General features: G+C 41.7%; 2 protein-coding genes and 2 non-coding genes across 5 annotated transcripts; all 4 read right to left on the reverse strand.

Annotated features, from left to right (window-relative positions):
* Nucleotides 1–1,039: 1,039 nt before the first annotated feature.
* Nucleotides 1,040–3,767, reverse strand: RASL11A (RAS like family 11 member A). Of its 2 annotated transcripts, XM_090275700.1 has the most exons (4): nt 3,495–3,767; nt 3,048–3,104; nt 2,856–2,935; nt 1,042–1,964 (listed from the first exon to the last, which is right to left on the reverse strand). In XM_090275700.1, exons 1-4 carry the CDS (start codon nt 3,616–3,618, stop codon nt 1,497–1,499), a joined length of 729 nt encoding a protein of 242 aa, XP_090131826.1. In that variant the 5' UTR covers nt 3,619–3,767; the 3' UTR covers nt 1,042–1,496. The 2 variants fall into 2 exon arrangements, with proteins under 2 accessions (XP_090131827.1, XP_090131826.1); XM_090275701.1 differs by lacking the exon at nt 3,048–3,104 and having other exon boundaries at nt 1,040–1,964.
* A 6,469-nt stretch (nt 3,768–10,236) lies between these two features.
* Nucleotides 10,237–14,051, reverse strand: RPL21 (ribosomal protein L21). Its single transcript, XM_090273768.1, has 6 exons — nt 14,031–14,051; nt 12,139–12,217; nt 11,803–11,864; nt 11,162–11,274; nt 10,586–10,736; nt 10,237–10,391 (listed from the first exon to the last, which is right to left on the reverse strand). The coding sequence occupies exons 2-6, from the start codon at nt 12,203–12,205 to the stop codon at nt 10,302–10,304; spliced, it is 483 nt and encodes a 160-aa protein (XP_090129894.1). The 5' UTR covers nt 12,206–12,217; nt 14,031–14,051; the 3' UTR covers nt 10,237–10,301.
* Nucleotides 10,991–11,117, reverse strand: LOC150012432 (small nucleolar RNA SNORA27). Its single transcript, XR_016510993.1, has one exon. It is a non-coding gene; the product is annotated as a small nucleolar RNA SNORA27 (small nucleolar RNA).
* LOC150012433 (small nucleolar RNA SNORD102) lies at nt 11,382–11,452 on the reverse strand. Its single transcript, XR_016510976.1, has one exon. It is a non-coding gene; the product is annotated as a small nucleolar RNA SNORD102 (small nucleolar RNA).
* Nucleotides 14,052–16,337: the final 2,286 nt, after the last annotated feature.

Raw genomic sequence — 16,337 nt, forward strand, 5'->3', positions numbered from 1 at the left:
GGATAATGGTCTGCAATGGCCATAAGCTGCAAATGTGTCACTTTCTATCACTACTAATAAAGAACTTTACTCAGAATGTCTTCTGTCCTTGTTCTAAAGAAGTGACAAGTCGTGTCATTGTAATCTCCCGTTATTGTCCCTTGGCACCAATGAATAATACATTAGTCATTGATTCATCAAATATTTACTGAAAACCTATTACTCCATGTGCATGCACTGGGATAGAAGCTTGGAATACAAAGTCATAAAGTGCAGTTAGTGGCCTTGGGTACTGCTCCTTCCAAAGGAAGTGACAAATGGCTATACGACATGGTTGGGTTATAACACAAATGCAATAAAAATAGAGGAAGACTCAGAGAAGGCACCTCAGAAGCTGAATAAAGCACGTGACTTGGGTCTTGGAAGATGAGTTAGGCATCCTTGTGCTGGCAAAGAGGGAAAAATATTCAAGGCAGAGGGAATAGTTTATGCCAAGGCAGGGAGGTGTGAAAGAGCCTTGTGTATACCGAGAAAGGAAGATCGTTCTACTGGAATGGAGGGGTGTGTGTGTGTGTGTGTGTGTGTATGTGGCAGAAGGCAATGATGAGGCTGGTGAATTATCTTGATGCCATGCTTCCTTTATATATCATCCACTAAATAAGCGGAAACCAGATGAGGTTTTTCAATCATGGAAATAAAATGATTAGGATTGGTTTTAGTAAGGGTGTTCTGGGGTGGAGAAGGGATCAGACAGCTGTCTTTCCAGCTGAAAGAGGACTGAATTAAGGCAGAGCGATGCTTTAGAGAAAAGTAGAGAGAACTGAGAGCTTGAATACCCTATTGATGTAAGGGTTATGGACAGAGAGAGAGAAGGAGGATTTTTAGACAACTCCTGGATGGTAGAGTGCACTTACTGACATAAATACTGGAAAAGGTTTTTTAATTTTTTTAAAATAAGAGTAGGAGGATAAACTTCCATTTGTACCAATAAATAATAATGTCATTCATGTTTGTAATTTTTAGCATCAGTGCACAGTGAAAATCACATGATGTAAATTTCATGCCTGTGATAAAGTGCCCTAATTAAAGACATCCTAAAGTTATTCAAATCTCTTTCCTATTCCACATATTTTTCTTTCTCCCACAACAGATTTCCTCCACTTAAATCCCTCCCGACAGAAAGACACCAATCAGAGTTCAGACTGAGGGCAAGTATAGAGCATTTCTGGGCTCTGGTGCAAGTATGGTTTCTATAAAAAGACATTTAAGAAACAAGGCGAAATGTTGCCATTTTGCCTTTAATGGAAAAGTGGCTAGCAGTTACAATAAAAAAAAGTTTTATTAAAAAAAAACAATTGCAACTTCTAGGCAATCACTGAATTTTCAGAAATACACATACACTTGTAACGTAATAGTTTGTATAAAAATAAACTCTCAATGTGTGATTAAAAAGGGAGACCCCAGTCTTCTTAGCTGCAAATGCACAATAAAAAGAAGGCAGTCTGTCTGAGGTGGGTTTACCCCAGTGTGGATGGGGCTTTGACTTTGGAAGACAGAGCCTGCTTGAAGCGCCTCTTCAGGTCTTGCATGTTGGGAGAACGCGGCCGAGGAATGATTGAGGCCCTTCTCCTCTCCCCACTGAGGCTGTGCAGCTTGCTCACTTCTTTGCAGAGATGCTGAAACACATCACAGACATCTTCGTAGTTTTCACTGGTAGAAATTTCAAGGAACAGGCTGCCCAGCTCATTGGCTAGTTGAATGCCATCATCGGTCTGCACCTGCCGGGCATGCAGCAAGTCCCCCTTGTTGCCCACAATGATGACAGGGGCCTTTGAGTCAGGGTGGACCTTCCGGATGTGCTGGTAAAGGGGGCGAATAGACTGGTAGCTGTCGTAGTCCGTGATGGAATAGACCAGCAGAAAGCCCTCTGCCCACTGCACCCATTTGTATAGGGTATCAACCACCTGCATGAGGTTGTCTTGGACCTGAGGAGATCAAAGGGAATCTGATCAAGGAAGCCCTCAGTGGGAGAGGACTCCAAATAACATCAAAGTCACCCTTGAACAATGGTTGAAAAAGAAATCACTAAATATAATGTTCACATTCTGCCCAGCTTCTGCAGAGGAGGTTTTTGATGCAGAAAGAGCAAATTCTCAGGCAAGCTCCTTGTCTGGGTTATTTTATTAGCTGTTATCAATGCATTGTTTTTAACCCCCTTGCCTGGCAGGTAGTCTGTAGTGAACCCAGGCTGGCTGAAGAATGACATCAATGAGAACTTTCAAATCAGAATGTTGCAATTTTCAAGGAACTCAGAAAAAAACAAAACTTTGAAAATAAGCCAAGATAAATATCTATTCCCAAAACCCATAAAAATATTTTTAGCATGTCCTTCTTGAGAATGTTCCAGAAATAAATTCTTTCTTTCTGGTCTTCCACAAGACCTTTCCTCCCTAGAAGGGAGAGCAATTAGTAACTTGTTAATCAAGTTACATTCCTGACAGGGTGCCAAGGGTGTCTGACTGCAATTACTGACTTGAGGGAAAGCTAGAAACAGAAGCTCTTTGGCAGTCCTTGCTAGGGAGGAAAACCCTCTCCAGAACCCCACCCAGACTGTTTTGTTAATGGTTCCATGGCCAAGCTCTGAAAGTGGTGGTGAGACCCATCCCAGTAGCGATGCTCCAAGACCTTTGCAAAGAAAAGTTAAGCACCTCTCTCTCTCTCTGAGGTAGGTCACGGGAGGGAGCTACCTCTCACCGTCCAGTCCGCGCCCCCTTGAAGGGTTTCTAACACCCCACAGATCAGCCCCTCCTGGGTCAGCCCACTGCTCCATCTAAATGCACAACAGGCGTGTGGGAAGGAAAGTCCGCCATCCTTACCTGGATTCCTCCGGGGGTGTCCTGAATCTGCAGGGACAAATGGTCTCCCTCAACACAGACAAGCCGTGAGTACAACTTCCCTGGAGAATGAAGGAGAGAGTCTGCTTTTAAATTCTTACACTCTCAGCAGGACAAAGAAAGTCGGAGCATGCAGCCACAAAAGCAGGGGAGGGGGCCTGTAATTATTCTAACCTGTATTCGGTTCATAATCACCAATGAATCTCTTGGTCAGAAAGCGCACAATCATTGCTGAAAATAAAATAGTAAAATCAGCTGAAGGACTCGGACAAGACCGTCAAACCCCGACACTTTCGGAGAGAAGGGAGGAAGGGATGAGCTGCGGACTCTGCAAAACTGCAAAACCGAGGGGCGGCTCGCGGTCTTTGGTGGTGGGGACGACTGCAGAGCAGGTACTGGACCTGTCGCACCAGCCCGCGTTCTTCAACAGGTGCCAAACCCGGGAGAGCCCTCGAGTGGATGCTCCGGGAAGCTGAGGGAAAGCCAGGCGGGAGGGGGTGTCCGCCTTCTCCCTGGGTCCTGTCCTTCTCCCCCCACCACGAGCTCCTGGTCTTCCCCAGCCCCTAGCTGTCCCGGCCGGCCTGGCGTGGTCGCCGCCCCGAACGTCCCCTAAGCACTCACCGCTTTTGCCCACGCAGCTGGCGCCCAGTACGGCCAGTTTGATGTCCCTGGGCAGGAGGTAGTCGGAGGAGGACTCGGGGATGGGCGCGAGCAGAAAGTGCCCGGACATGCTGGGCGGCCGCATGGACCGTGCGCCACCGCAGAGAGCACAAGGCTACTCAGCGGAGCCTCGGCCACAGGGGGAGCGGGAGCGGCTGGTGAGCGTAGGGAACAGGAGGACTCGGGGCTCAGGGACCAAGCTGACAGCCGCGGAGCTGTCATCGCTGTAGGCTTTTAAAGGCCTCCTCCGCGGGGGTTGGGCAGAGGCGGTTGCCTCTCGCTCCTCCTCTTCCCCGCCCACCCCGCAGCAGCTGTAGGGCGGTGGCAGAACTGCGGTCACCAGCCTGCACTCAGCCTCGGCGCCTGATGCGCTCTCCCCGGGAACCCGCGCGGCTCATGGTCCCCAGTCCCTGGAAATACAGCCACTGTCCTGAGGGCGCAGGCGAGGCCTCTCACCAGGCTGTGTCTGCAGAGCCCAGGTAGCTCTCTCCACTACTCTATACACTACACTGCACTACCCTACCCTAGTGGGGAACCGAGATCAAGCTTAGGGGCGAGGGGACGAAAGGAAGAGGGAAAAGTGCAATCAGTCGGATGTTTCTGCAACAGTGGGAGGGCGAAATTCCTGTTGAATGTTTCCTTTTATTTTCAAAAGCTGATAAGGGGTGACGTTAATAGGGAAAAGGGGAAGGAGGGGGAAAGAACCCCGAGTTAGTAGCACTACAAAGAACTGTAGTTACTGACCTGGCTCCAGATCTGTGCAGGCCCCAGGGGGGCAGTGATTGTTTCCACCTCAGCTGGCACTGGTTGCATTGACTCATTAGAGAACACTCAATAAGCATTCCCTTCCCTGGAAGCTTTGGTTCAGGACCGTAGGCACTTGCATCATGCATGTGCTTCGCTATTCAAGTACTGACTTGCAGGTGTAAAGTGGAGTTTGGGGCAGGGGAAGAGGACAGAAGAGAAAAGAGGACACAGAAGAGAAATATGGCCTGGTCCTGTGTTTCTAGGTCAACCCTGGCAATGCAGAGCTGTGAGGGTTTATCCTTACAGGTTAGACAACCTTCATGCTTCTAGCCTCCTGTATTCCAGCCTCATATATCTAATTGCCTATTAGCCCACCGTTCCTTACCCCTCCATGTTGGTTGTATTAGTTAGCTTTTGCTGCATGAAAAACCGCACAAAACCAATTGGCTTAAAACAATATTCCCTCATAGTTGTTCACAAGTCTGAAGGACAGTGTGGTGGCTATCCTACTCTAGGCCAGGCTCAGCTGATCTAGGTTGGCTCATTTATGCATCTTCAGAGAGCTGGCAAGGGTTGAAGAACTGGCAAGGGCTGAAGAACTGGCATCATCCTGCACCTGGCTGTCAGTTAGCTACGATGAGAGAGGGACAGTGGCTGAGTCATATGGCTCTCTTCATCCAGCAGGCTGGCCAGGGCTTGTTCTCATGGTGTCTGAGAAGGGTTCAAAAAGTGACTTAGGCTCACAGGTGGAACTCATCACCTCTGCTGCTTTCTGTTGGCCAAAGAAAGTCACAATGCCAGCTCAAGTTCTAGGGATAGGGAAATACACTCTACTCCTTGGTGGAGGGAGCTGCAGAGGCACATTTGAAAGGAGCGGGATGCAGATATGGGTAGAGAATGGGACCCATTTTTACAGTTGACCACATTGATGACTGTGCCTCCAATCACCCAATAGTACAGTGACCTCTTCCCTGACTCCCACCACTCACTTCTACATCCATTAGTTGCCAAGTTCCATCATTTCTACTGCCTGTTTCTTGGTGTCTCCTCTTCACCCCTACTGCTCTTTTCACTTCTCAATGGACAAATCCTGAATAATCCTGAAGGAATAGATGGTGATTTACTTGTTCCACCCTTGGGGAAGCTTCCTCTGATCACTGCTGCCGCCCACACCCCTATTTCCCAGTTACTCTCAGGGCACCCTTGGCAGTACTCATGTGTCACTACTTTCTGGTGGTGTATTTGTCTCTTGTCTGTCTCCAGGAGAGCAAGGACTCTAGCTTTTGTCTTCAGTACCCAGCACATAGTGGTACATGGGACTTTAAAAAGTCCTGAATAAATGTTCATTCAATGATTGATGTTCTAAATGAATTAATGGTATCTTCACTGTGTGAACTGGAAAACACAGAAATTATGTGTGTAACCATTAACCCAGAACCTTAGTTTTGAAAGCAACCTGCTCTCGGGAGCAAGTGTTCCAGAAAACATCCTGAAATGAACAGCCATATTTTAGTTATACTAACTTTTGGCTGTTCACAAAGGGATGCACTTGTGTTACACTTCAGTTCAACAGGAAAGACCTGAAGCAGGGCACCTCCTTCCTTGACTGGGCAAAAGGCACCATAGACAGTTACTATTTACAGAACAACCTTGAAACTATTAGGCTCCAGGGGTCCTTGAGCAATTCAATGAGCGGGGTCTGGGTTGTTTTCTGATTCTCTTGGCCTCTCCTTCTAGAACACAAAATGGCTCCTGCTTCACCAAACATCAAGTCCTCATTCAAGCAGGGAGGGAGGACCTCTCTTCCTTTGTCTTTTGTTACTGTGAAATAATTTTCAGAAGAACCCAGCAGACTTTCTCTTACATCTCAATGGCAAGAACTCAGAAGCTGGGACAAAGAGTTTATTCAAGTATCTGGCAAAGAAGACTGGGATTGCTGATGAACTTGATCATAGTTCCTATTCAGGGGCTAGACACAGTTGCTACCTGTTAAAAATCAAGGAACACAAAAGAGAATCTCTGTTGAGCAGCTACCACTAACACTTCACTTTTTTTGGAGCCTAAATGCAGAATTTTCAAGGGAAAAGGAGCCCTTTCTTGGCTGAATCTTGGGCTTTTCTCTTCACCTAATTGTTTTACATTCCCTGTCAGGAATAAGATGATTTAAATTTAAGGTCACCTAATAAGATTCCTAAGACTGTTCCCTGCCCAGGTAATAATTACGTTCACTTTAAATTTAAATCACACCTTTGCTCAGTGAGCTCAAAACTTTATTCCACTATCCTTGGAAAGCTCTTTGCATTTGCAAATACACAAGATAATACATGACCTTTTAATGCAGACAATATATTACTGAACTGTGGAATTATAAATAGCCTTGCGTAAATTGTTGCTGCTTGTGTACTACTTCATTGGATTTCTTTGTGTCATTATGTAAAAATGTGGTGCAGCTAAAATAACAAGCATGATGTAGTTATAGAAAAATAGAAATGTGTAGGCATATATGGATCACAAATATGTGGGTGTTTAGAATGAGTGTGAAGGACAGAATTTGGCACATGCAAACATCCCAGGCTTAGGAAGTTAATACTAACCCTTTACCAGCTAAAGCTTGATTTCTAGCCCTCAGGCAAAACTTCACCAAAGGTGTGTCCCTCAGTAGTTCAAGGTAATCTCTCCCACCACCATTCATTGCCCAGCATCAATTACCTTTCCTATATAGCCTAAATCATTGATTACTGTGCTTACTGGAAACTAAGACTGCCTTTTGATACTTTCCCCCAACTTCCTACTTTATTTCAACAAAATTGAAAATCTACTCTGTAAGGCAAAGTGCTTGGTACTGAACACAGAGAACAGCTAAATTTTGTTATGAAACATTTACTGAGAGGACAACAAATTGTAAGATACTCCTACCTTCACAGGCACCACCATGTTAATTACCACTCATAAATTATTCAAATTAACAAAATATTCTAATCATCTGAACTCTTTTCTTACTCCTTGAAATTGGTAAAATGTCTTCTAAATTGAGGTTCAGTCAAGCTTAGTAATTTATCCTAAATCAGTCACTCAGTAGTAGACAGTCCAATCCCTCTGGTTTCGTATCTTGGTGCTGTCCACCAATGTGGGAAGCAGGATGGAGAGTACTCTAGTCATGTAAATGGAATGACAAAGCCAGTCAAATTTAATCTGAACCTTTCTTCTCCCAGCAGCTAAAAAAATCCAATCCCATCTTCACTTCAGCCAAGCCATCATCTAATCTTGTAGACAGGAGAGTACCTCATTGCCATTTCTTTTCCAAACCAAAGGGTTTCTATAAATTCCATTCTTGCTAGGAAAGTGTGCATGAAAGCATTTTCTGTGCCTTTTCCCTTTGGGGCTTTGTGAGATGGCCTGTCAATTGCTCCTCACCCCACACTTCTGCTGTTTGAAAAGCATCACAACACAGAACCTCAGTTAGCTACTATCCATTCCTTGAAACATTTTCCACTTCAGCAGAACAGCTGCAGAATCTGCCGGTTATTATTCATAACCAAGCAATTTGTCTAACAGATAAGGTGTTTTGAATGAACAATTTTTTTTTGCCTTTAAGTGGAGCTGGGATGAAGAAATGCTACAAAGACTCATGTTTCAAATAAATCGTTTTGAATCTTCTGTGCTAAAATAATAAACCTACCTTGTTTGTATTTTAGCAATTCTTATTGCCAATTTCTAGCACTTTTATGTATTTTGGCCTTTTTCCCATCCCAGTACAGAAAAAATACTAACAGACACTAATGGGAATATAGAAGAGATATGAAATGGAGTGAGGGTTTTTTGACACAACTTTCAGACTTCAGAGTGTGCTCTATTTATTCAACCCTTGGGACTGGGTTCAATTGAACAAAAAGAAGCATTAAGACACTGGACTAGATCAGAAATCAAGTAGCCATGCAACCTCTTTTGTCTTGACTCAGAACAGGGTGAAAAGTTAAATGGTTAGAACATTTTTGTTCATTCTCAAGTGTCAGAGAAGGGAATTGTAAAGGATTAATTCATTAATTTGTAATCTGTGATAACATTATTTAAAAGGACCTCCATTTCAAGGCAGGCACATTATTTTATCAGCATACACATTACCCAGAGCACAGGGATTTTCAATTTAATTCATGTGGTAAAACCTCCCAAATGAATCTGTTTATTTGCAGGATATTCAGATGGACCTGCCCAAGAGCAAATCATACAGATCTAGAGCTTCAGAGTGAGCTCTGAAATCTGACTCCCAGGCATATTAGAAAAGGTTAAGACATAAGTGGTTCTCAAACTGGGAACATGTATCTTAACCACCCAGAGCTTAGAGTGCTGGGCCCCACTCCTAGAATTTCTGACTCAAACTGTCTTTGGGCAGGTCTACATTTTTATCAAGTTTCCAGTTGATGCAGCCAGCTGGGGAACTGGGAAAAGGTATTATGGCAAAGCCTCTAGTAGAGAAAAAAAACTGTCATAGATTTAGGGACATAAAGTCAAATTGAAAAGCCTCTCCATTTAATTAGCAAGTGTTAGTAAACTGAGTCGTTTCATTGGAGTGGTGGAGGCAGAAGCCATATTTAGAGGAACTGGGAAATGAAGCTACCAGAGGAAGGCACAGGAAAAAGCTGCTCATTTCATTTGTTGGTTTTTATTAAGTATGTTGGCTAAGGTCAAGGAAGCAGCAAGTAGGCAAGGGTCAAAGGCACAAGAGACCAGGGATAATCAATGAAATGAGGGCAGAGATGAGAGCTCTGTCAGCACCAACTCGATGCCTTATTTTGCCTTGAAAATGGCTAGAAAAATATTCAGGGAACAGTTTTAAAATATGAAAAATCACAGACTTGAGTTTAAAATGACTTCAACTGGATGTAGTGGTGCCGTCAACTAAGACTGAAAAACAGAACACGAGTGCCAACGGAAGCATTTTGTAAGCTTTTTATGGTTGCTTTCTGTTACGGTGAATTCTGTTGACCAATATAAACATGATTGAACACCATTTTCTACCATGTGTGACTCTTTAACCAGTTAATACACACCAATTGCTATGTCAGGCATTCACTAAGATTCAAAACCAGGTTTCTGGATTCCAAAGCAGACCTATTACTATCACACTTCACTGGAGAAAACTGAAGGCCACTAACATTGGGTTTACCCATTCACCGCATCGAATGAAGTTATAAATGAATATGTTATTGTCCTTGAATCTATTACTGGGCAAGAGAATACTCTTAAGTGTTGAGTTTTTTCATTTCAAATTAACTTATGTTATTGCTATAGGTATCACAGAATACTGAAGGCAGCTAGGAGAGGATCTGATCAATTCTCTTCTAGCTATGTCTGAGATGCTTTTGTCACAGTCAAGTAAATATCCATGAAGCTACAGATTAACACAAATGTGTTCAAACTACACAAAGTAGCTTTAAAATGTTCCCATTAACTAATGATTAAGACCAGACAATGCAGTCAGACTGCCAGGGTTTGATTCTTTGACTAATGCTTTGCACCTGTAACCTTGCGCAAGTTAACTGTGCCTCAGCTTTCTTTTATGTAAAATGAGCTAACCATGTAGTGTTTAGAAAGCAGCATAATATATTAACTGCTATACAGATGTTTATCCTTAGTTGAAAAAAAAGGTATTCTAGTTCCAAATTATCAAACACTATTATTTTCTGAGCTATGTTCCATGAAAGGTAGAAGTAATTCAGAACTAGTATACAGTTCACAAAGAACAGGGTAATTTAAACAATTTAAGTAGCAGGCTTCAAAGGCAAGTTTCTGATCCTTAAAACTATAGCTATTTATGATCTAATTAAAAGTAATCAACTTTCCTTGATTTTAACTATAATGTAACATGCAGTTTCCTAATCAATGGAGTACATTCTTTGTTGCAAAAAAATCCCTGACATCTTTCAGACAGAAAAAAACACTAAATTTAAACAGTAAGGACATCACCCAACGAATTAAATGTTTTTATCAGTACAGAAGTCTTTTATTATTTTTTCACACTTATCATGCCATGAATTCATAGGGAATAGGTTCCAGCAGCTCAGGCTCCTTTCCATTAGTTCTCACAAAGTGTGCTTCTCTGGGTGGAGCAGGCTATAATTAAAAAAAAGAAAGAATGAGGGAATAATTACGTAATATACTGTAACTCAATTTCAAAATGCTCTCAGAAACAATGACATAAAATACACTCAATTCTTATTTTTACTTTCATATAAAATAAAATTACTGAGCAACAACTTTACAGTTCCCATGAGCAACCTTTAAAAAAACCTTTGTCAAGCACTCACCTGACGCTTCAGTTGAACCCAGGTACCTTTCTCTTTGGCTTCCTTCTTTTTCTGATCATTTTCCTTCACACGTTTCAGGAAGCTATCTCGACTCTTTGAGTGTTTAATATGCTCAATACGTACATTAATTCTCTTGGCAAGAATCTTGCCCCTGGTAAAAGCAAAATTCTCATAAAATGCTTCATAAAAAATAAAACCAAAATTCAGAAAAACTTGTTTTTGGCAGTTTCATTTATTAAATAAACCATGAAACTTTCACCCAGACAGGATAACAGATCCTGAAACACTAAATAATGTAACCAAAACCAGATTGCTAATAAAATTTACATTATCAACCATTTTATACTTTAAAAACTAGAACTGCTGAATACCAAATCCCGTTAAGACTTGCCCGGGTGTCTGTTTTAATGTTTCCTCTGACAGGATACAAGACAAACATCCAGTTTGCTTGAGTTTTAAAAGGATATTTCCTTTGCCCCACTTGAATGACCAAAAAAGACACAAGTCCAATTGGCAAAGTGAAAAGGGGGTACGAGGGAATACAAATTAGTCACCAAGAACTATGACATTACTTACTTAACTTGCTTGTTTACAACTATGCCCACTGCATGCTGGGTGACATTGTAGACTCTTCCAGTTTTGCCATGGTAACATTTGTGGGGCATTCCTTTCTGAACAGTGCCCATTCCCTGTTAAGAAAGGAGATAAATTCATCCCAGCAAGTCCCCTTTCCTTTTACACCCTGACTTAATTATTAAAATAACTAAGAGACTTCTCTTTTAAATGGCAACTCAAGAGCTTTCAGAGCCGGTGAAATGGATTTTTCACACTGCTTTAAGCAATCAAAAAGATAATCATCATTAAGCTCTAGAGTGTCAGGATACACTTAAATATTGGTCACAAAAGAACATAGCTTTCACAGGGTTTATTAATTACCATCAATAAATTCTACACTAAGGCATTCCTTTGTCACCTCGTGATTATTTTTCCGTTAGCTGTTAACAATGAGAAATTTCCTCAGACTCAAGAACAGCACTTTAAAAAACTGGTTTTAAAAGTAAAATTAAATTAGCTATTCAAGTGCAATGCATTTTCCCCCATTTAGGAGGATAAAAATGAGCCAGCAGGTGCAATAAACACCAGTATTTGAATTCCTATTAGATTAAATCCAACTTTTCTAACTTCTAATTTTTTATTTCCCCAATTTTATAATTTACCTTAATGTCTACAATATCACCTTTCTTGTAGATTCGCATGTATGTAGCCAAAGGAACAACTCCTAAAAAAAAAAAAGTATAAAGATTAAAAATAAAAAGCCAAGTCAAAGAAACATAACCTCACTAGCTTTTGAAAACACATTTGACAGTTACGTGTATTTTAAAAACTCACTATTTGACAATTACTATATAAAATTCATGCTTTATTTACAAAATAAGGTAGGTGCTAGTTAACTGACATTATTAAGAATACATTATATGAACCACAACACAAATGTGTTAATACAACAGAAATGTATGTCATGCTTGCTCTCAAAAGAGGATAAATCTACTTACCATGTTTTCTAAAAGGCCTAGAGAACATATAGCGGGTACCTCTCCTCTTTCCCTTTGTGTTAGTCATTTTGCCGAATTACTGAAACCAGAAAATACAAAACAAATATAATGGCAAACAGTTATTTCTTACAAATGGTAAAACCATCATTTTATGAAATAAAATCTTTGCCAAACCTAAGTTCTATATCGTCAAAATTCCTAAGTAGCAGAACTGGACTTTAGAACCCAGACCGGTACTTCGCTCATTAGACTAGAAAAACACAACAGGACTTCTACCAGCCTATTACCCGTAAAACCCAGTCTAGAATGCCCAGGACACTGAAATGACTAACCAGAAGATAATGTATCGTTGGAAAACATAACAAAACTCAGCCTCGCATTTTTACACGGTGAATTAAATCTTTTATTGCAACCTCATTTTTTGACAGTGTATCTCTTGTACAAAAATCTATGACTGACAAAAACCTCCAACTCACTGCCCAAGATTTCACCTATAGGCATTTAGAACGTAAGCTTCCGCTGTTTCCCAAAAGGTTTCAAATGTTTCAGGTCATCTAAGGACAGATCTACCACTGCTGATAATTACCACCACAAGGCAAAATATACCTAAGTCTAGCTTAACTTGTTGACAGAGTTCTACATAAATTGGTCTCTTAATCAACACTCCTCAATCTTAAAGAAAAGTGACTTTACCGAAGTACCCTTTTCACGTAACTTGTGACGCAGACACACACAAAAATGTTTCACCTGACCCACCCAAAGCCAAACAAACTGTTAAAATGAATGCACTCTTTACTTTAAAAGCAACGAGGCACCTACTGAGTAACAAGTACCATTTTCATCTTCAAAACAAGGAAGAGTGCTCTGCAGGTCCAAGAAATTTATGTCAAAAAGTGGCAGAATCAGTAACGGGAGTCATTTCTGACTCCAGAGCCCACGCTCCTTGCACCAGGCCCATCTTCCCGAGTAAGAAATTCACTTTACATTACTACCCAATACACGAAAAGTTTCTATTATTTCCAAAATTAAAACCCACTATGGGCTGCAAACTTCAGTTTGTTCAACTCTGGTAGCTGACGACTACTACCCACAAGCTAGACAAAAAAAAACACGACACTGATTTAAGTGTTCCTTCAATTACCTTTCCCTTAAACTTCTAAATCAGACAGTTATTAGGAAATCTATTCATTCAACGAAAAATACCTCAGCATTAACATAACCATGCCCGTGGCAAACGAATTATTTTTCCTTTGTTCAATGCGATCCGGGGCCAAAAACAATGGAAAATCAATTCATGCACCAAAGACCAGTGGCCTGGGGTTCACGATCGACGTGAGCACAGTGCGAACCTATTCCGTTCTCAACCACGAGGCTTTACACGCAACCAGACCCCACCACAGATTAAAACCGACTCCTAATTTTAAACTATTCCTCCTACTCCTAAGCCCCAATACGACATCGCAAATGTTCGTTTTAAAAACAAAAATGCCTGCCGCACAAATCTGAAAGGCATCACACCAAGCGGCTTGTCCCCACGAAGCCTGGCCGAGAAGGCCCGGGATAACGCAGCAAAGCCGTGGGGACACAGATAAGACGAGTACCTTTCCAGACTTTTGCGAGTCACCTCGCGCAAGTGATTCGATCTCGCTTTTCTGGAGCCTCGCCTCTGCTAGGCCACGGCATGGCAGTTTGGTCCTCGGCCCCAGGCCCAAGCCCTTTAGACGCCAGACGCACGCCACTAGCGGTGTGGATAAACATAGCTCCACCACCCAGACCAGAGGAACCCCGACAATCTAGAGAGGCTCTCTAGGGCCCCAATGGGCGGCTTCAATGGCCTCAGGGTTAGAACTCAGAACTATCGAACCAAGTTGGCCGGGGAGGACACACACGACCTACCTGAAAGATGGCGGTTCCGGCCAAAAAGAAGGAGGCGGAGTTCCGGCGCGCGCCTTACAAGGGCCTGAAGGCTGCCCGTGGCACTGCCTGAAAGAAACGCCAGCCAAAAGAGTCTCTTCTTGGATTAGAGACTCTTAGAGACGATTAGAGAATCGTCTCTGACACTAAGAGGCTGTCAGGATGTTTTCCTTTCTTATGAAAAAGAAGCACTCGACCAAAATAAGCTTGATACATGGATTTTGCCAGACAGCCCGGAAAAGGGCTTTCAAGAGCGTCAAACAGAACGCCGACATGCCGAGCGTGCCGACGTCCGCTCTTGCGTCAGAAGATACGCCGCAAGCGGGCGTGTCTCTGTCTTCCGGCCCGAAGAGGTTGCTCGTTTCAGAGCGTTTATAGTTTTAGTGTTCGTAATTGCTTGTTGTTTGTACAAATGACTACATGGACGCAAAAATAAAACTATAGTTAAAGCAAGATTATCCAATTTGTATGTGTCAAAGGTTTTCCCCCAAATGCGTAGGAACATATTATGCACTGGCTCATGTATGCAAATGTGTTCTAAGCTTTGGAAAGCAGTTTGGCAAAATGTAGTGGAACTGAAAATGTCCAAATATTAAATGCCAGCATTCCGTCCAAAGTATGTTCTTACAGAAACTTTGATATGTAGGTAGTGATGTACATAACAGCACTGTGAGTAGAAGCAAATATTTAAACATCCATCAATAAGAGAATAAAGACTTAATCGATACTCACGGAATGGAATATTATATGCCAGTAAGTTAAGAATGAACCGAGAAATAGGACAAGGCAAAAGAGGATAATGTAGAATGTATGTAGTATGATAATTTATATGTATAAAATTTTAAAACAAAATATATTGCTTAGGTACACATCTGTAATGAATGTAGTCAAGGGAAGAAAACAAATTTAGAAAAAAAATAGGGGACTATAAAGAAAGGTAGAAGAGAGACTTTAACTGTTCACCATTTTAAAACTGGATATTAAGTATACAAAAGGCCATTGTGCTAACCAAAGTTCATAGTTTATTCAGACTTACTTCTATAATATCCTTTTACTTTTTTTATTGTTTATTCTATTACAGTTGTCCCAATTTTTTCCCTTTTATCCCCCTCCACCCAGCCCACCCCTGTAGCCCACAGTCAATCCCCCCTCCATTGTCCATGTCCATGAGTCATTCATACATGTTCTTTGACTAATCCCTTCCTCTTCTTTCCACCATTATCCCCTTCTCTCCTCCTACAGCTATCATTCTGTTCCATGTTTCCATGTCTCTGGTTTTATTTTTCTCATTAGTTTATTATGTTCATTAGATTCCAGTTGTGAGGTCATATGGTATTTGTCTTTCACCAACTAGCTTATTTCACTTAGTGTAATTCTCTCTAGTTCCACCAATCCTGTTGCAAAAGGTGGGCGTTCCTTCTTTCTTTCTGTTGCTTAGTATTCCATTGTGTAGATGTACCACAGTTTTTGAATCCACTCACCTACAGATGGGCACTTGGGCTGTTTCCAACATTTGGCTATTGTAAACAGTGCTGCTATGAACACAGGGGTGCATAAGTACTTTTGAATTGGTGTTTCAGGATTCTCAGGGTATATTCCCAGTGGTGAAATCACTGGTTCAAAAGGCAGTTCCATTTTTAGTTTTTTGAGGAAATTCCATACTGTTTTCCATAGTGGCTGCACTAGTCTACATTCCCACCAACAGTGCACTCGGGTCCCCATTTCTCCACATCCTCACCAGCACTTGTTGTTTGTTGATTTGTTGATGATGGCCATTCTGACCGGTGTGAGGTGACATCTCGTTGTGGTTTTAATTTGCATCTCTCTGATGACTAGGGATGCTGAACATTTTTTCATGTCTAGGGGATATCTGTATGCCCTCCCTTTTTCTATTCCAGGATCCCATCCAGGAGAGCACATTCCAGGTAGTTATCATTATCTCCTTGGCAGTTTCTCAGACTTCCCATGTATTTCATGAACTTGACAGTTTTGGAAGAGTACTGGTCATATATTTTGTGGGATGCCCCAATAATGGAATTTGTCTGCTATTTTTAAATACTATGTATTATTATTTTTTAACTTTTTCATTATAGTTGACATGCAATATATTAATTTTTGGTGTACAAGATAATGATTAGGTTCATATGCCTTATGAAGTGAGCACCATAATAATTCTGTACTCATCAAACACCATACAGAGTTTTTACAATATTATTGACTATATTCCTTATGCTGTACTGCATGGGCAACAGCAGACCCTCCATATCACCCTGCCCAGGCTCTGT

The sequence above is a fragment of the Furipterus horrens genome, unplaced genomic scaffold (assembly GCF_987537825.1).
Source record: "Furipterus horrens unplaced genomic scaffold, mFurHor1.1.pri manual_scaffold_4, whole genome shotgun sequence".
NCBI classification, from domain to species: domain Eukaryota; kingdom Metazoa; phylum Chordata; class Mammalia; order Chiroptera; family Furipteridae; genus Furipterus; species Furipterus horrens.